Source organism: Octopus bimaculoides, chromosome 28 (assembly GCF_046866305.1).
Source record: "Octopus bimaculoides isolate indiv1 chromosome 28, ASM4686630v1, whole genome shotgun sequence".
Classification (NCBI taxonomy): domain Eukaryota; kingdom Metazoa; phylum Mollusca; class Cephalopoda; order Octopoda; family Octopodidae; genus Octopus; species Octopus bimaculoides.
Genome location: NC_142955.1, coordinates 22573128 through 22594279, shown reverse-complemented (window position 1 = coordinate 22594279; position 21152 = coordinate 22573128). Strand labels below are relative to the sequence as shown.

Below are 21152 nucleotides of genomic sequence, written 5' to 3'. Positions count from 1 at the left end.
CACATCTAGTGAAGCATACTGGCTTCATTCCTTGCAAGCTTATGCATGCCCTCAGAGCAGTCACGGCCCATGTTTCACTGCCATGTAGCATGGCTGTTCATACACATGCGTCACACAGTCTACCTTTTACTCTGAGCGAGAGACCCTTTGTCACCAGCAGAGGTAAGAGCTCTCTGAACTTTACCCAGGCTATTCTTATTCTAGCAGCTACACTCTCAGAGCACCCACCCCCACTACTGACTTGGTCACCTAGGTAACGGAAGCTATCAACTACTTCTAGTTTTTTTCAGTGTTTATTGCTCCTGAGTATCTGCCACATACAAAAACTATCTTCCCAGTTAGCCTTCCTTTGATATTGCTGCACTTCTTATGCTTACATAGGTTACATTGGGTACATCTTATAGAGATTCTGCCTCCGACTTTTCTATAGATCGAGCAGGGCCATCTGTATGTATGTATGAACACACACACACACACACACACACACATCCACACCAGATGGTCTTCTAGTTTCCGGAGAAACTACAGAAGACACCTGCCCAGGGTGCCATGCAGTAGGACTGAACCCGGAGCCATGCTTTTCACAACACAGCCATACCTGCGCCTAGGAATATAAAAGTGTTTTAAATGGACAGAAAAAAAAAAGTGGAAATCATTCGCCATTAACTCATATGTAGTTATTTCCCTTACACCACGCACAGTTGCTAGCTTTGCTGGCTAGGTGTCTCTGATGACAATCACGTGATACATACCCGTCCGTTTACAAATACCTTATTTACTGTTGCTAGCAATGTTGTTGTCCAGAGCTTCGCTGTTGACCCTTGTGACCTTTATTGCCTTTGACCCCATATATTGTTTCCCGCTGACCTCTTCCTTCCATCTTCAGAAAGACATAGGTAAGTCTGGACGTTTTGTTTATGTTTAATGTAATAGTCGTAGTAGTGGTAATAATGGTTCTTAGTGTATGCGTTGTTGAGCTTCGCTACTAAGTCAGGCCTCTGACGAAAAGACACGCCAGCTGTGGCCCTCTAGACTCTGTTTTTTCACACACAGTGCATCGAGGATCATATCATTCGATATGTACCTCCATCATCTAACGATTAGTGAATTTGGCTGCTATTTCCACCACATATATTGTGTAGAGAGGTCACCCTCGCTAGCGCTTATGCACATACGACAGTAGTGTACGATTTAAAAGGGTTTGGGTTGATTTTTCTATCTTTTGTGGTGTATGTGACTCTAATACACGAATATTGTGGTTATATTGGGGGCCCCAAGATCAGAGGGAAGTGATGAAAGGCAATCGAAATTACAACATGAAACTGATAATAACAGGACTTAAGAGCGCCCATCCTATTCTATTTCCGTTCCGATAAGTAATTAATTGCCCTGTTATTCGAACGACGAACAACCTGAACATTGTTAAAAAAAGTCGCAAACCAGGATGGCCTTTTGTAGTTGACTGCAAGCTTGTGGCACTGCCAATGTTGATAGCAAGGCCGTTGTTTTGTTTACGTCTCGCTTACACAAGCACGTACATGCACACAGATAAACATACATAAATACATTACATATGTACATTCCTTCCTAGAGAGGCACACACACACATATACACACATATGATAATTGCTTCATCTTGACTTGATAGACGTCCCATCAACACACACATCATACGCCATCCCACAGCACAATCCCTTCGTCGATGAGCCTTCAGATGACTTTTAAGACCCAGCTGTTAACTGACTTAATAATATTATATATATATATATATATATATATATATATATATATATATGTGTGTGTGTAACGGTTTGTTGTTAAGGTGTTGGTTGTCAGTATGCAAGATGGAAGAAGAACAGCGATCGAAGCTTAAGAAAATATTTATTTACCGTTAGTTACTTTGTATATAATGTCTTGACTCGACGGACAAATGTGTGTATCATATAAAAACAATAGAGTTATCTGTTCTTGTATGTTTGTTGCTCGTTATGTTTGGTCAAACTGCTAGCTGCCCAACTAGGAATTAGAGGAAGATAGAGTGAATGTTAAATGTAGGGAGTCGATAAAATGATGCCTTCAACAGCAGTGCTGTTGTGATAAGACACTCCCACTGGTAAGCCTTCTCCCAGTTGAATTATCTCACTAACTGGATTTTGCCTGGGGTCGCCTCTCTGTCAGCTCCTTTTTGCCAACTAGGTTCTCACTAATTTCTTTTCTTTGCCAATACATGGCTAACATAGAGGGGACGACACAAGGACAAAACAAAAACATCTAGGGACTGCTGTTATAAAAATCGAATACAATGAAATTGAAGGAATGAACCAAATGAATTAAAATGAATTAGAAATTAATAATAATATACAGTTTTTTTCTAGATTTGTGTTCGACCCGCCGTCCTCCCCCTTTTTTTCCTCATCATAATTAATGTTCTTTACAAAATTGAGGTGTCAGTACAAGGCCGATCTCGCTGCCACGAGTGCCCTCATAACTAGCTCCTTAATCTGGCTACAGTGTGTTTTGCAATCCAATAAGGTCTTGTTCAACTTCCTGTAACCAGATCCCTGTCTATGGGCTTTGTCTATATGTACCTTACATGTCACTAATTTGTGATCCGTGTAGGGTATATAAGTAAATTGTGGACAGCTAAAGGAGGACCTATCTCAAGTATTCACTACTATCCTGTCTTTATAAGACATGAGAGATATGTCGTTATTACTCCAAGTCCCCATTAGAACACTCGGAATCTCAAGTCTGTATCGATCTGCCAGCCTAAATCACTTCAGCAGATCGATGAGGCGTGAGTTACTTTTCCTGTCGATCGAGCCAATGCTATCTAAGCATGCATCTAGAATAGCATTAAAGTCTCCTAGCATCACTATTGTCTTTGATGTCACGAGAAAGTCCTCCAGGCATCGATAGGACTCGTTCCGTTTGCTTGTTGAACGAGGTGCGTAAATGCCGATCAACCTGAAGGTCTTACCACTGAATGTTAGATCCAGATCCAGAACAACCGAATCACCTTCTGGGTCTACAAAGGTTGCACGTGTCTGCAGAGCCAAGCTTTTTTGGAGCAAAACCACACCCCCACCCCCACCCCTGTCCGACTGGGAGACAAGATTTTCTCATAGTCGTTCAGGAGGTTTGAGAAGGGTTGCACCTTGTCCAACTTGGTCTCTGTAGCAACCATAATACCAATTTTATGTGACCTGAGCGCTGTCGAGGAGAGCAGCTTGCTTGCACTTTGAGCTCAGGCTATGCACATTTAGACAGCTTACACGTAGCGTAGCCATATCATAAATGAGAAAAGAATTACTTTGGAGTGGAGTTCAGGTAAGTACAGTGCATAATATCAATAAACGACAAATGAACAAAGTTTACATAATCGTTTTCATTAGCTGTTGTGGAGTGAACTGACTCAGTGGACTGGATGAGTCTTATAAATAGAATGAACCAGAAGACAGTTGAGGACGAACTGTGAGAGCGTTAGTCTTGTTATGGATTCTGTGTTGGAGTATCAGATTGTTATTGTGCAAACGGTTATAATAAGATAACTAACTCTTGTTACATTACTTATTGTTATATTTGGTACTCTGATATATTGTCACACACACACACACACACATTATATATCATCACTAATGATATAATAACATAAGCTTACAGCTGTTTCTACTTTGTATGTGTGTGGGTGTATGCATTTAAATCTGTCTGCTTGACTATCTATCTATCTGTCTGTCTATCTGAATGGCTGTCTGTCTGTCTATCTCTCTCTATCTATATCTTTCTTTCTCTCTATCTATCTGCCTATCTATCTATCTATCTATCTGTATCTATCTATCTATTAATCTATCTATCTATCTACCTGTCTATCTATCTTTTTGTCTGTTTGTCTATATATATATATATATATATATATCTAACTGGCTGTCTTATCTCCATTTCTCTGACTCTACCACCACCACCCAATCAGGCACAATATGGCAGGTGACCGACTTTCACCTGGACGTCAACTACAGTACCCATGGTGACCACACCCAGATGTGCCACAACCATGCTACTTCTCCGCATCATGATCACCACTTCAAGGACAACCTCAGTACGTATGGCGACTACTCCTGCGATTCACCCTGGGCCCTTGTTTCATCTGCCGTCAGTGCGATGAAGAGCATCGAAGCATCTCCGGACTTCATTTTATGGACTGGGTAAGTCATTGATATGGTAGACCTACAGTTAACTTTTCAGCCTTTAAACTGTCCAGATCTGGCCAAAACAGTCTCCCTGTTTTATGTCCAAACTGTCCAGATTTGGCCTCTCACACTAACCGAACAATATCTTTGTTAAAATATACAATCACATCATTGAAATCACAAAACTACAAGATAATGCATGATTACATCAAAACAATATTACATTTGATAAAATAACCGGAATGCTAAAGTGTTAAGCCAGCCATATCCAGCCCATGAATTCTACCTGGTTTGCATTCAAAGTGACCAGATCTGGTCTCTTACACCTACTCTACAATGTCATTCTAAAAATATATTATCACATCATTGAAATCTCAAAGCTATGAGATAATACACAATTAATTCAAACCAATGTGAATAAATAAGCATTACATTTGACGGAAGAATCTGAATCCAGAGTAGTTAAACCAGCCTTTTATATATTCTGTTTTATGTTTAACCTGAGTAACCTGAATGCTAAAGGGTTACACTGGCAATATCCCACTCTACTTGTTCTATATTCAAACTGGCTTGATCTGGCATTTCACATCTATCCTACACCTATTCTACTATGTTATTCTAAAAATATACAGTCATATCTTCAAGCTACGAGATAATGTATGATTAATTCAAAACAATGTGAATACATAAGCATTGCATTTGATGGAATAGTCTGAATGCTAAAGGATTAAGGTTCAAATTAGCCAGATCCAGCCTCTCACACCTAACCTACAATGTCATTCATCATCATCATCATTGTTTAACGTCTGCTTTCCATGCTAGCATGGGTTGGACGATTTGACTGAGGACTGGCGAACCAGATGGCTGCACCAGGCTCCAATCTGATCTGGCAGAGTTTCTTCAGCTGGATGCCCTTCCTAACACCAACCACTCAGAGAGCGTAGTGGGTGCTTTTATGTGCCACCGGCACGAGGGCCAGTCAGGTGGTACCAGCAATGGCCATGCTCGTGTTACATAAATAATATTTTCAAGATTAAATGAAGAAAAGACAACAGACAAAAAATATGATCTACCTATCATCATCATCGTTTAACGTCCGCTTTCCATGCTAGCATGGGTTGGACGACTTGACTGAGGACTGGTGAAACCGGATGGCAACACCAGACTCCAATCTAAATTTGGCAGAGTTTCTACAGCTGGATGCCCTTCCTAACGCCAACCACTTAGAGAGTGTAGTGGGTGCTTTTACGTGTCACCTGCACGAAGGCCAGTCAGGCGATACTGGCAACGGCCACGCTCGAAATGGTGTCTTTTATGTGCCACCCGCACAAGCCAGTCCAGGGGCACTGGCAACAATCTCGCTCGAAAACCCTACAAGGCCAGTCAGGCGATACTGGCAACGGCCACGCTCGAAATGGTGTCTTTTATGTGCCACCCGCACAAGCCAGTCCAGGGGCACTGGCAACGATCTCGCTCGAAAACCCTACAAGGCCAGTCAGGCGGTACTGGCAACGGCCACGCTCAAAATGGTGCATCTTATGTGCCACCCACACAAGAGCCAGTCCAGGGGCACTGGCAACGATCTTACTTGGCTTGCCGGGTCTTCTCACGCACAGCACATTTCCAAAGGTCTCCGTCAGTAATATATCTAATTACAAAGAAACTAACGAAGAATTCGTGACCTATGTTTTCTGTCTGCCTGTGTATCTAGTATATGTTCATTTATTTATTACACATTCTTTTTTAATTATATAGGCACAGGAGTGGCTGTGTGGTAAGTAGCTCGCTTACCAACCACATGGTTCCGGGTTCAGTCCCACTGCATGGCACCTTGGGCTAGTGTCTTCTACTATAGCCTCGGGCCGACCAAAGCCTTGTGATTGGATTTGGTAGACGGAAACTAAAAGAAGCCCGTCGTATATATATATATATATATATATGTTTGTGTGTCTGTGTTTGTCCCTGCAACATCACTTGACAACTGATGCTGGTGTGTTTACGTCCCCATAACCTAGCGGTTTGGCAAAAGACCCCCGATAGAATAAGTACTAGGCTTACAAAGAATAAGTCCTGGGGTCGATTTGCTCGACTATAAAGGCGGTGCTCCAGCATGGCCGCAGTCAAATGACTGAAACAAGTAAAAGAGTAATAGGTAGGTCATATTTTCCGTTTGTTGTCTTTTTATTTAATCCTGTATGTATGCATACATACACATGCACGCACACACACACATATATTTGTTTGTGTATGTGTTTGCTCCATCTTTCAGGGACAGCATCCCACACATCAAGGACTCCGAGGACAGCCTGGACAAGGTGTACGAGGTGATCGGCAACATCACCCGCCTCCTCCGCTCCACCTTCCCCAACACCACCATATACCCGACCGTCGGCAACCATGACGCCTACCCGTCCAACCAGATGCCCGACACTGCCCCCGGGTCTGACTTCTATGCTCAGCTGCTGACCCGTAGCCACTGGGCTGAACTTCTCCAGCCGGACGATCAGGCCCAGTTTATTACAGGTGAGTCGTCTCATAGCCAAACCTTGTCTTCACGAGTGTCTGTTTTGTTTTGTTGTAGTTGTTCTTGTTGTTGTTAATTACTTTCGTTCCATCATCATCATCGTCATCATCATCATTGTAATTATTGTTGTTCTTATCATTATTGTTGTTCTTATCATCATCATTCTTCTCATCATCATTGTTGCCATCATCATCATTACGATGACCACCACCACCATCATCATCATCAGTATCTTATTTCTGTATTGCCCTCAGGGGGCTAAACATAGAGGGGACAAACGGATTAAGTCGATTACCAGTGCGTAACTGGTACTGGGGTTGATTTGTTTGACTAAAGGCAGTGCTCCAGCACGGCCGCAGTCAAATGACGGAAACAAGTAAATGAATAAAAGAATATTTATATTTATAAAAAGTGCCCATTACACTGTAAAGTGGTTGGCATTAGGAAAGGCATCTGGCTGTAGAAACCAATCCAAATCAGGCCTTAAGCTGGTGCAGCTCTCTGGCTTACCATGCAAACCATGTCAGCATGGAAAACAACCGTTAATTGAAGATGATATGTGATTCTCTCTCTCTCTCACACACACTCACACACACACACATTCAAACATATCATCATCATCGTTTAATGTCTGCTTTCCATGCTAGCATGGGTTGGACGATTTGACTGAGGACTGGTGAAACCAGATGGCTACACCAGGCTTCAATCTGATTTGGCAGAGTTTCTACAGCTGGATGCCTTTCCTAACGCCAACCACTCGGAGAGTGTAGTGGGTGCTTTTACGTGCCACCGACACGAGGGCCAGTCACACGGTACTGGCAACGGCCACGCTCAAAAAGGTGTTTTTTATGTGCCACCTGCACGGGAGCCAGTCCAGCGGCACTGGCAACAACCTCGCTCGAATGATTTTCTAACGTGCCACCAGCACAAGTGCTAGAAGGCAACGCTGGTAACGATTACGCTCAAATGGTGCTATTTACGGGCCACTAGCACGTGGCAATGAACACGCTCGACAGTGCTGTTAGTGTTCCGCTGGCGCAGGTGCCAGTCATCGAGTATGGTTCAATTATGATTTCACTTGCCCCAACAGTTCTTCGCAAGCAGAGTTTAGTGTCCAATGAAGGAGAGGTTGGCATGGATGCCAGTCGTCGGATTCGGTTCGATTTCAGATATATTCATATATAAGATACCAAGTACATGATTGGATAATTTTCATATTCTCTGTTGGTCATCGTTGGGAATCCAGCGGGAAAGTCTAACGATGCTTGTTTCTGACAGGACCCCATGGCCTAGGTACCCAAGGATTCTACTTGCCTGACCCTCCAGAGAAGAAGCGGACACAGAAGATCAATGGGTGAATTCTGGTTAGATTTGTTGCCACAATGTCCTCCTTTTGTGTGTCCTTTTTCTAACGTCTTTCCTTCCATTTCCAGCTGGGTACTACTCCACCCTGATTTCCACGGGTTTCCGACTGATATCGCTGAACACGAACCTGTATTACAGTATGAATAATTTCACCCTTAATACCACTGACCCAGGTGGTCAGTTTGAATGGCTTCAGGCCCAGCTAGAGCTTGCAACTCAAAACAAAGAAAAGGTGAGTGGACATTGTTCTGTTTGGTCTATACCAGTGACTCTCAACCCCATTTTTGTTTCCCTTATGGAGCCTATTGATTCTTATTTTATTCAGAAGGACCCTCATGGCCATTTGATGTCTAACCATTTAGCATTTAAACCATCCATATCCGGCTTTAATATTATACCGGTTTTACCGGGGAGTACTGAAAAGTTCCTGGCTTTAAAGGTGATGCAAAAGGCCTGGTTGGCGACCCAAACTTCCGAGTTCTTTTACAGGGCTTAGAAAAACTGAAGGACTGCTGCAATAAGTGTGTGAATCTGAGAGGAGAACATGTTGGATAAAATCATAAGAATTGATCCGCCTGTATTTTCTTTAACCCAAAGTCAGGAACATTTTAGCATCTCCTCATATATATATATATATATATATATATCAATTTTAAACAGAGCTCAAAACTGATCTGTGAGTTTTTTGCTAAGATTGTTAACAGATACTATATTCTTTTGCCAAATTTTTGGTGAAAAAAATATATTTAAACATATATATATATATATATGTATGTATGTATAAAGAGAGAAAAGGATAAAGAGACCAATGGCAAAGTTAGAAATAAATTTTATGGATAAAGTCTTACAGCTGTTTCAGGGAAAATCCAATGTATCCCTTCATCGGAAACGGTAATAGTAGGAGAATGGATTATTACATCTATAAGAGGAGATTTGTAATAAAAAGTGAGAGCGATGTGCAGAAGAAAGAACAAAGAAGAAACAGTACTTGGAGTGGAGCTTCATTCTGGCAGTATCTTTGGGTTTGGTCGAAACTAATAGTCTTCATAACCTTATATATATATATATAATGCATAATCACTTTGTTGTTATTGTAGGTGTTACTGATGGCCCATGTCCCACCCGGCATTTTCGAGAGACGTGCCTTCCTCCAGTGGATGCGACCAGACTTTAACGACCAATTAGTGGACATCCTGTCTAACTACTCTGACACTGTCGACATGCAGATCTATGGACATGAACACACAGACACCTTCAGGTTGTTGTATGAAGGTAAGACAGTGTTGTGGGTGGTGGTTGTGGTAGTGACAGTTGTGGTGGAGGAGACTGGGGCAGTAGTTGTGGCGGTAGCAGCGGTGGTGGTGGTAATAGTGGAGATGATCATGGTGGATGGTTGTAGTTGTGGCGGTAGCAGCGGTGGTGGTGGTAATAGTGGAGATGATCATGGTGGATGGTTGTAGTTGTGGCGATGTTGCTGATAATGGTGGTAGGGATAATAATGATGATGGTAACAGTTGTGGGAACGGTAATGGTGGGTGGCTGTGATTTCAGTGGTGGTGGTGGTGGTGGTGGTGGGTGGCTGTGATTTCAGTGGTGGTGGTGGTGGTGGTGGTGGGTGGCTGTGATTTCAGTGGTGGTGGTGGTGGTGGTGGGTGGTTGTGATTTCAGTGGTGGTGGTGGTGGTGGTGGCGGGTGGCTGTGATTTCAGTGGTGGTGGTGGTGGTGGTGGCAGTGGTGGTGGGTGGCTGTGATTTCAGTGGTGGTGGGTGGCTGTGATTTCAGTGGTGGTGGTGGTGGTGGTGGTGGTGGTGGGTGGCTGTGATTTCAGTGGTGGTGGTGGTGGGTGGTTGTGATTTCAGTGGTGGTGGTGGTGGTGGTGGGTGGCTGTGATTTCAGTGGTGGTGGTGGTGGTGGTGGGTGGCTGTGATTTCAGTGGTGGTGGTGGTGGTGGTGGTGGTGGGTGGCTGTGATTTCAGTGGTGGTGGTGGTGGTGGGTGGCTGTGATTTCAGTGGTGGTGGTGGTGGTGGGTGGCTGTGATTTCAGTGGTGGTGGTGGTGGTGGGGGTGGTGGTGGGTGGCTGTGATTTCAGTGGTGGTGGTGGTGGTGGTGGTGGTGGTGGTGGTGGTGGGTGGTGATTGCGGTGATGGTAGTAGTAGTGGTGGTTGTGATATTGATACTGGTGGTGGTGGTGGCAATAACTGCAGTGGTTACAGTGGAAGAGGAGGGCTGTGGGGGTGATGGTAACGATTATGACCCTGTTGCTTGTGCTGTTGATGACCATAATTGCGGACATATATTTATCTTTTCCCTCTATCTCCTCTGCAGCAAGACACCTGCTTTTCCCTCTATCTTACTTTAGCCCCCTTTGTCTCCCATTTTAGCTCTATAGGGTCCCAGCTATGAGTTAAATCAGTAGTTCCCAGACTTTTTTGGGCTGCTGACCCTTCGACTTCCGGGCCACGTTCCTAGTGCACCCGCATCCCCCAACTCACCACCACAAACGGACCACTTTCTGCAGCAAATTCAAAGCAATTGTATTTCACAAATAAAACTTAAACCCTAATTAACCCATTATTTTGTTTGCTTTTACGTACATTGCTCTCCTTTTGGCCACCCCCACTTCCCTTGAAGGTCCCTCCCCCCAGGTGGGTGGGAGCAGTATGACCCACTTTGGGACCTTCTGGGTTGAATAGTTCATACATCATCACTGTTATCATCATCATCATTATTGTTCTCTCTCTCTCTTTCTCTCTTTTCCTCTCTCACATATACACACACTCTTTCTTTCCCCGTCTCCCGCTCTCTCTAAATCACTCATGTTTTCTTTTATCCCCCTACAGATGGCGTTGCTGCATCAGTAATGCTGATGGCTCCTGCGGTCACTCCAATGAACAGCACTTTGCCCGGTGTCGGGCCGAATAACCCGGGTGTCAGGCTGTACCACTACAACCGAACGAGTCACCGTCTGCTCAACTACCACCAGTACTACTTGAACCTGTCGAACATCCGTCCCAGAGTGAACCACGCCGTCTGGCAGCTGGAATACCGTGCGCTGGAAGACCTCCCCCTCGACAACTTCTCCGCTGCGGCCTTCTTCGAGCTCGTCTCTGGCTTCTCCTTCAACAAGACATCTCCTTTCCGGCGCTACCTGCGCTACAACACCGTGTCGTACCAAAAAGATCCGATACCAGATCAGTGCACCCTGGCCGAGCATGTTTGTGCCATCATGTACCCGTCCATGCATGGTTACATGCATTGTGCGGCAGTCCTAAGCCAGGGTAAACTCAACATCGACAACGCAGCGGTTAACTTCGACGGCATCTCGTCTGTTCCACCCATGCCCTTCTCACCGAGCTACAGCTTCCCATCAGCTGCTCACCCGAGACGGTCCGTTCACATATACGTCTACTACATCGTCGCTGTATGCAGCATGTGTCTCTGCCTTGCTTTTGTCATCCTTGCTGTGCTCCGGAAGCGATACACTTCCACCCCATATCTTTTGTTTCGGTATCACCCCCTAACCAATAGGAATTAGATCAACTTCACCCCAGATTTGCTGTTGTCTGTTGAAGGGAGCCTTTACACTGCCACAAGAACTGGTAGAAATATCAGCCAAATCTCCCTCAAATAAACCTTACTGTCTTATATATGTATGATGAGCCAATGAGTGAGACCTCTACATGGTAGCCAAATGTTGTAGAAGTAGCAGCCAAATCGCCCTCAGATCACACCCTTCTGTCTTATGAGCCAATGAGAGAGATCTCTACATTGTAGCTACCCCTTGTAGATATAGCAGCCAAATCTCCCTCAGATCACACCCTTCTGTCTTATGTATGTATATATGTATGAGCCAATGATTGAGACCTCTACATGGTAATTAAACCTGCTAGAGATTGCAACCAAATCTCCCTCAAATCACACCCTACCGTCTTATGTACGTATGTATAAGCCATTGAGCGAGACTGCTATATGGTAAAAATATCAGCTAAATATCCCTCAAATCATACCCTGTTCTCTGATGTATGTATACATGTATGAGCCAACAAGGGTGACATATACACGATAGCTTGATATGCTAGAAAAAGCAGCCAAATCTCCTTCAAGTCACCCCTTACTGTTTTCTATGTATGTATGTATGAGCCGACAAGGAAAACCTTTATGTGGCAACCAGACCTTACAGAAATAGCAACCAAATCTTCCTCAGATCACATCCCACTGTCTTGGGCATGTATTTATGTATGTATGAGCCGATAAGGGAGACCTCTATGTGGCTACCAGACCTCATAGAAATAGCAGTCAACACTCCGTCAAAGCACACTCTCTTATGTATGTGTATATGTATGTACCATCAAGGAAGACCCCTACATGGTACGCAGTGATGCCAGAAATACCAACTAAATCAGCCTCATACCATATCTTACTGTCTTATACTATATTTGGCTATCCATATTAGGCAGGAAGCTGTCTGGTAATGACTTAATTAGCTATTGTGAAACTATAATAACAATAATACTCCGAAAAACAGTGTTAATTGGGACGGCTAAGATACTTAGGAGGGTTCTTGGCATCTAAGGTTATTTGTAGCCCAATGTCAGGAATTTTTCTTTTGCAACAGTTTAATCTGTTGTGTGTATATGAAATAATGATGAAAATCCTTTTTTACTGATAGGCACAAGTCCTGAAATTCGGGTGGGAGCAGCTAGTTTATTACATCACCCCCCCCCCAGTACTCTTGAAAGGATGAAAGGCAGTCAACCTTGATGGAATTTGAACTCAGAATATAAAGATGGACAAAATGTTGCAGAGCATTTTGTCTGGCATGCCTACTGCCTTATTATTATTATTATTATTATTAATAATAATAATGATAATAATAATAATAATATATTAGTGACAGAGATGTGATTTTGTCCTTTTTTTGGTCTTGACAATAAACCGATGCTCAACCGTGCTAGAGATAGCAGCGACTTACCTTCCCGCCGGTGAAATAGAGGAAAGCAGTGCCAGAACAGGCGCGGGTGTTGCAATTAGCCAGTGAGCTCATTAAAAAATATATATATATTAGCGACAGAAGCAGTATTGATATTAAGAGGTAATATTTATCCCCCACTTAAATGTGGATGTTCTGTTAGAACAAACTGTACTGTGATAGATTGCATGAGAGAGACCCTCATAGATTGCATGAGAGAGACCCTCATATTGGCTTTTGGTGCAAGCTGCATTTTTGTTTATATCACTAGCAGGGAGATGGATCCCCACCACCTCTGTGCTGAGACCACCAGATCGAGTGATTTTAACCTTCCTTGGTCTCATCAATGAACACCCAACCACTAGAGATAGCAGTGATTCATGCCTGCCAGTGGTATACAGAATGACGGTGCTAAAACAGACACTAATGTTGTGATTAGCCAGTGAGCTTGTTAAAGAATATATATTAGCAACAAAGACAGTATTAATATGGAGAGGTAATGTTTATCCCCCATTTAAATGTAAACGTTCTGTTGGAACAGAGTATACTGTGGTAGATACCATGGGAGAAACTCTCATACTGGCTTTTGATGCAAAATGTCCTCTTGTTTATATTTATGTGTGTAGCCTCGTCTTGGCTTCATGGCATATAGCTATGACTGTCACTGTCGTACCAACAATGTTTTTTTTAATTTCTAGTCTTTCATGGAAAACATTGTCTGACCACGGGGGAAATATAACCCTGCTTGGAAGCAGGTGAGGGGTGGTAATAGGAAGGGCATTTGGCCGTAGAGAAATCTGCCTCAACAAATTCCACTTGACCCCCTGAAAGCCTGAAAATAATCCATCATTCAATGTCTGTTTTCCAAGCTGGCATGGGTTGGATGGCTTTTGGCTGGAGCCAGTAAGCTGGAAGGTTACACCAGGCTCCAGTCATCTGTTTGGCTTGGTTTCTATGGCTGGATGCTTGCCCTTCCTAATGATAAGAATATTAAATGATGATGCACACATATGTGTGTGTATGTGTGTTTGTTTTGGGTTTTGCTCAAAGCATTCATAAGATTGAAAATGTCTTTTATTTTTCTTTTTTTTTTTTTAACAAAGCTCAAAATGCAAGCAAAGCTATAAACCATAATAATAATAATATTCATAAAACACTGTGTAAACATGCCACTAGCAAAGTTGGACAGAATCATCTATAGAGTATTATAAAGATGTGTGTGTATATAATTTTTATGTTCAGGTGTAATAAAAATAATTTTACATTAAGAGTGTCATAGTTCACTTTAAGTGTTGTAATATTGAAGAATTTATAAAGAAAGAAAATAGACAGCTTCTGACAATATGGAAAGTTTAATAAAACTTTTATATTTCGGGCACAAAGGCCCATCTTCAGAAGCAATGAACAATCTTAGAAAAGTCTAGTTATGTTGGATCCATTAATCCATTCTAACTTTACTACATTTATGTAACAGCAGCAGTTGATCCTCAAACGTAAGTGTAATTGATGTCCCGTTGTTGTTGTTGTTGTTGTTGGCACTCCGTCGTTTACGATGTCGAGGGTTCCAGTTGATCCGATCAACGGAACAGCCTGCTCGTGAAATTAACGTGCAAGTGGCTGAGCACTCCACAGACACGTGTACCCTTAATGTAGTTCTCGGGGATATTCAGCGTGACACAGAGTGTGACAAGGCTGACCCTTTGAATTACAGGCACAACAGAAACAGGAAGTAAGAATGAGAGAAAGTTGTGGTGGAAGAGTACAGCAGGGTTCGCCACCATCCCCTGCCGGAGCCTCGTAGAGCTCTAGGTTGGTGTTTTTGCTCAATAAACACTCACAACGCCCGGTCTGGGAATCGAAACCGCAAGTCCGCTACCCTAACCACTGGGCCATTGCGCCTCCGCGCCATCCCACTCAGCTAACAAAAATGAGTTGTACCTGTATTTCAAAGATCATATTCTTATCACATTCTGTGTCATTCTGCATTTCCCCGAGAACTACGTTAAGGGTACACGTGTCCGTGGAGTGCTCAGCCACTTGCACGTTAATTTCACGAGCAGGCTGTTCCGTTGATCGGATCAACTGGAACCCTCGACGTCGTAAGCGACGCAGTGCCAACAACAACAACGTTTTCATGTGTATCAGTGTGTAACACTGTTTGGTAGCCGCCACATTATCTAAGGGAGAGAACTCTGTTTGAATTAACGCGGATGCTTAACAACCAAAGCTATCTTTCGATAACCGCACACGGAAAAAAAAACTATTTCTTCGGCAATTTCCGTAAAAATATTTATTTCTTTAACTTTTTTCGACAGAATCACTTATTCTTTTACTCTTTTACTTGTTTCAGTCATTTGACTGTAGCCATGCTGGTGCACCACCTTTAGTCGAGCAGATAGACCCCAGGACTTATTCTTTAGAAGCCCGGTACTTATTCTATCAGTATCTCTTTTGCCGAACCGCTTCTTGACGACTGGTGCTGGTTTATTTACACCTCTGTAACTTAGTGGCTTGGCAAAAAAGAATGGATAGATTACGTAACAGACTTGAAAAATAAGTAACGGGGTCAATTTGTTCAAATTAAGGGTCTTCAAGACAGTGCCCCAACATGGCCACAGTCTAATGACTGAAACAATTAAGAAATAAAAGATCTTTGGAACCAATATTTTGCCAAAATTTAAAACCAATATTCTGCTTAAGTGTAGCAAAACCTGGTGTTAGAAATCTTTATACATATGCTTCAGGATGAAGGATTCATTACGTACAGAACATAATATGAGATTATAGCAGAATAGATTGACAAAATAAAGACAAAGCAAATTATTCTCTCTCCCTTTGAAATATAGTTGTTATTAGGACATAGCAGAGAACACATAGCTATAAAGACCACGTTAATTTCACGAGCAGGCTGTTCCGTTGATCGGATCAACTGGAACCCTCGACGTCGTAAGCGACGGAGTGCCAACAACACAACAAGGGATGGAGCAATGTGAAAAAAAGGTGTCTTGCTCAAGGACACAACGCGCCGACAGAAATCGAACTCACATCTTTACGATTGTGAGTCGAATGCTCAAAGTGCTTAGCCACGTTCCTTCTACGTAAACAAAATTCAAAAGTCTTCCCTATATATCCTTATATATACATATACAATAATCCCTTCAGATCTCAGATATTTTCTCTGAATCTGTCTGATTTTTTTAATGTGTTTGCTTCCTGGTAATAAATAGACATTAATTAATATCCAACTTTTTACCCTACTGTTTTAATTATATATATATATATATATATATATATATAGTTTTAGGGAAAAGAACCAATATCTTATGATATTTACTTTGTAATATATTATACTCATTTATTGTGCTTTTAATTATTAATTTTTCTATATGACAGTGGATTTTCATCGATGAGTTCATGAACCTTGGTTCTTTTCCCTAAAACTATATATTTATATATATTTTACTCTGTAAAGCTCAATTTAATTTTAGTTTTCTATAAATTGATTTTCATTGAGTTTTTACCTGTAATTTTAGATTTTGTCCCTAATATATATATATATATATATATATATATATATATATATACAAAGGATATGTAAGCATGTATACACACATAAATGTACATACTTACATCTACATGTGTATATAGATGCATATCAGGGTACAGGACGTTAGAAAAATGAACTACAGACAACGGAACGAACACATGGGAAAACAAATAGCCACACTTGGATTAATTCATCAGCTGCCTCTATTCTAAACTAGGCGTTTCGAAGATAAGGCAGGACGCACTCTTAGAATAGTTTCTTCCTGAGTAGTGGATCAATCCACTAAACAGAGAATTCCAAGGTAGCAAACACAAACCAAGACAGGGAAAAATGGACAGTGAAAACAACATTAAGAAGCCATATATATATATATATATATATATATATATATATATATATATATATATATATATATAAGCATATTAAATGGGGTCCGTGGGAAAAGTCATTTCAATAAAAGGGGTCCTTGGTTGTGAAAAGGCTGGGAACCGCTGATCTATATATATTTTTCGTTACTGGTGAATCGCGTATGTTACCTACATGCATCGTTCAAACCAGTGGTTCTAAACCAGGGTCTATGTTACCCGTGGTGGGGAGGCCATATTAGATTTGGGTGGGAGGTCCACGCAAGCAAATTAGTAAATTGGGGATTCACAGTAATCTTTCAGTGGTTCGTGAAAAAAAAATTGGGCACTGTTGTCATGGTATTAGCTGTCAGAAGTGAAAGTAGAAAAATCTGACAAGGAACGTTACTGCTGGTTTGAGTTGATTCTTTGGCTACTAACTGGCCGGAGCTACCTAACTGTCTGCCTATCTATATATCTATCTATCTATCTCCCTCTCTCTATATCTATCTATCTATCTCCCTATCTATCTATCTATCTATCTATCTATCTATTTGTCTATCTATCTATCTATCTACCACTCGTCTACCTTCGTTTGTGTCCGTAGAATTTATCAAATTAGAAAACATAAATTTAATATAAAAATATATTTTCTGAAATTGCAAATTATTTAAAATATAAAAATATAATTTTCAACAAAGAGAATTTATCAAAATAGAAAACAAATGAAGTTTGAAGTTAAGTTTTAAAATAAATGTGATTACTTACGCTCGGTAGATACTTATATTCTGTAATGTTCCAAACGCATGGATATAGGTATCGAATTTGTTCCAATAACCTTCCGAAGATTTTGTCAATTAATTCCATTTACACTGGGATATGCAGAAGTCATAGTGAAAATTGGAAAGTGAAAAACCTTCAACTAATTCTTTCATACGTGTTGATTTCAAAATGAATAACTTTGAATTACGCGCGGTGGTGGGGGCTGATGGGTGTATGTGATTTATTTTTAAAAACAATAATGAATAAGGCAAGAAATATATTTATTTATAAAGTTTAAACTCAACATGGAATGAAATATATTTATTTATAAACTTTAAACTGAACTTCATTTGTTTAAATTCTACGGAAACAAGCGAAGTTGAACGAGTGATAGATAGACAGACAGATAGATATAGATAGATAGATAGATAGATATAGATAGCTAGCTCCGGCCAGTCAGTAGCCAACGAATCAACTCAAACCAGCAGTAACGTTCCTTGTCAGATTTTTCTACTTTCATTTCTGACAGCTAATACCATGACAGTCGTATTTATTAAGAAAAACAGCGAAGTTTCTTTCACTCATGTTTTACACAGATCAACAGGTTTCTGGATACTGACACATCGACAGACTTCTGGATCAAGAATCCCATATAGCCTCTCAGAACTTCTTTATTATTTGGAATTTTCAGAAAATGTTTGTGGATTTGTGTTCTACACACGTGAATTCATACGACTGTTCATCTGTCAGTCTGTCTCCTATCTATCTATCTATCTATCTATGACAATATTGACCAAGGTTACCGTGGTCTTTTCCGTAGGCTTTTCTTTCCACGGCTAAACCTAAACTGTCCTCCCCTCTTTTTACACGAGAACATTACTGTGATACACGATCCCTATTGATCCCCCTTCTTTTTTTTCTCGATCCCTTTTGATCGAACTCCCCCTACTTTTTCCCCCCTTCCCCCTCCCGAAAAGAAAAGCTCTTCATTGTATTTGTCCCATCTTTGTTGAGCCCTGTGTGGCTAATAAAAGAAATGTATCTATCTATCTATCTACCTTTCTGTCTGTCTGTCTGTCTCTCTCTCTCTCTATCTATCTATCTATCTATCTATCTATCTGTCTGTCTGTCGGCTTGTCTCCTATCTATCTATCTACCTACCTATCTATCTGTCTGTCGGCTTGTCTCCTATCTATCTATCTACCTACCTATCTATCTATCTATCTATCTATCTATCTATCTATCATTTGGTCTGTCTTCTATCTATCTATCTATCTATCTATCATTTGGTCTGTCTTCTATCTATCTATCTATCTATCTATCTATCTATCTATCTACCCGTCTGTCTATTTTACAGCTGGGTGCCCTTCCAAATGCCACCCACTTTACAGTGTGGACTGGATGCTTTTTACATGGCACCAGCAGTAGCAGGGTTGCCAAGCAACTTGCAAGACAAAGAATCTTTGAGAGAGGGTGGGCATTGAAAGTGGTGACCTTGTACCAGGCTTAAAAAATAAGTATTGGGGTTGATTCATTTAATAAAGTATTCAAGGCGGTGCCCCAGCCTGGCTGCAGTCTAATGACTGAATCAAGTAAAAGATAAAAGGTAAAAAATATATACATATAGATATATTAATAATAATAAAGGAGTTACGACGCAAAAACGTATAAATTCAAAAGAACATATTTATCTTCTTCAATATATATTTCAGTATAAAGAATTCATTAAGTGACTTAAATCAAAATTTCTTTACACATCATTCAGGAACAAATATAACATCAGCAAAAATACATTCCGTTTAAAAGCACAAACCGTTCATGGCGAAAAAATTTCACAATTACAAAAAATGAACAAAATATAGATATACATATAGATATACATATAAAATACACACACACACACATGTGTGTACATATATGTGTGTGTGTGTGCATACATACATATATATATATTTATTTCTTTATTGCCCACAAGGGGCTAAACATTAGAGGGGACAAAACAAGGACAGACAAAAGGGTTAAGTCGATTACATCGATCCCAGTGCATAACTGGTACTTATTTAATCGACCCCGAAAGAATGAAAGGTGAATTCGACCTCGGCGGAATTTGAACTCAGAACATGGAGACAGATGAAATAGTGCTAAGCATTTCACCCAGTGTGCTAACGTTTCTGCCAGTTCGCCACCCTTAATATATACACACAAACACACCATTTACATTATATGCATATATGTGCATACGCATGTGTGCATGCATACACACATATATATGCAATATAATACAAACAGTTAAAATTGACTTATTTTTACAAGCACAGTGTTAGACAGAAGCACACGTTCTCTCTCTCACACACACACACACACACACACACACACACAATTATATCACAGCCGTTTGATCAGTCTATTATAGAGTTATGGAGTGTTCCTGTAATGTGACAGAGCAGGAGGGGAAGGCGGTGGTGTGGGTGTGGGTGGAGGGGCTCTGAGATGAGTGACTCATGAATCCGATCAACAGCTGGTTGTTACATCGTTGGGAGAGTGAGTCACCTGTAGCTGCCAGGTAAGTTATCTGGCTAATTATGTCACCTGATTTTTATTTATGTACACACACACACACATTTATATGTGTATTTGCATATCTGTGTATGTATGTAAGTGTGTTTATTTGCATATCTATCTATCATTCTCATTCTTGTCTAGCTCACTCTCACTGTTTATACACACACACATATATGTGTGTGTGTAAATATATGTATACATACATACATACATACATACATGTATATATACATATATGTATATGTATATATACATGTATATATATATATATATATATATATATATATATATATATATATATATATATATATGTATGTATGTATACATATATATATGCACACACACACACACACACACATGTTTATATAGGTACACATGTATATATGTATGTATATGTATATGTAAATATGTGTGTGTGTGTATGTGTGTGTGTGATGTGCAGGAGCAGGAAACATTAACAACACAGGAAATAGATTCCCTCAAATAGATCCCTAGAGGTTGTAGGTAATTTCTGTTACCTAAGGTGACCTAATTAGCAATGAAGGAGGATGTTCTGAAAAAGTATCATTGCTAGGGTTAGAACAGAATGGAAGATGCTCAAGGAAATATCTCCTCTATTGGTAACAAGTCTCTCTCTCTCTCTCTCTCTTAAAGTAAAAGGCAGTTTGTGTGAAGCATGAACATGAAAAGCAATGTTATATGGTAGTGAGACATAGACTCTGAATGAAAAGGACATGCAAAAACTAGAATGGAATGAAGCTGGTATGCTCTGCTGAGTGTGCAATCTCAGAACAGAATGCAGAAAGTCTAAGAAATAAATTTCTCTTTTCATAACAAGAGTCTCCCTTAGAGTAAAAGGCAGTTCATGTGAAGCATGAACAAGAACAGCAA

General features: G+C 40.8%; 2 protein-coding genes across 2 annotated transcripts in view; one reads left to right on the top strand and one right to left on the bottom strand.

Moving 5' to 3' along the window:
• LOC128251087 (uncharacterized) overlaps positions 1-17900 on the bottom strand; it is a 99022-nt gene extending 81122 nt beyond the window's left edge. Inside the window, exon 1 of the mRNA XM_089343806.1 lies at positions 17706-17900. The gene's annotated coding sequence lies outside the window, so the exon portion shown is untranslated. The remainder of the gene's footprint in view (positions 1-17705) is intronic.
• LOC106878796 (acid sphingomyelinase-like phosphodiesterase 3b) lies at positions 736-14314 on the top strand. The gene is made up of 6 exons (XM_052977454.2): positions 736-896; positions 3971-4202; positions 6457-6710; positions 8145-8308; positions 9174-9348; positions 10918-14314. The coding sequence occupies exons 1-6, from the start codon at positions 791-793 to the stop codon at positions 11610-11612; spliced, it is 1626 nt and encodes a 541-aa protein (XP_052833414.2). The 5' UTR covers positions 736-790; the 3' UTR covers positions 11613-14314.
• Positions 17901-21152: the final 3252 nt, after the last annotated feature.

Coding starts and splice junctions, on each gene's coding strand:
- LOC106878796 (XM_052977454.2), top strand. CDS start 791: ATGTTGTTGTCCAGAGCTTCGCTGTTGACCCTTGTGACCTTTATTGCC. Junction 897..3,970: donor CCATCTTCAGAAAGACATAG/GTAAGTCTGGAC, acceptor CCACCCAATCAG/GCACAATATGGCAGGTGACC. Junction 9,349..10,917: donor CTTCAGGTTGTTGTATGAAG/GTAAGACAGTGT, acceptor ATCCCCCTACAG/ATGGCGTTGCTGCATCAGTA.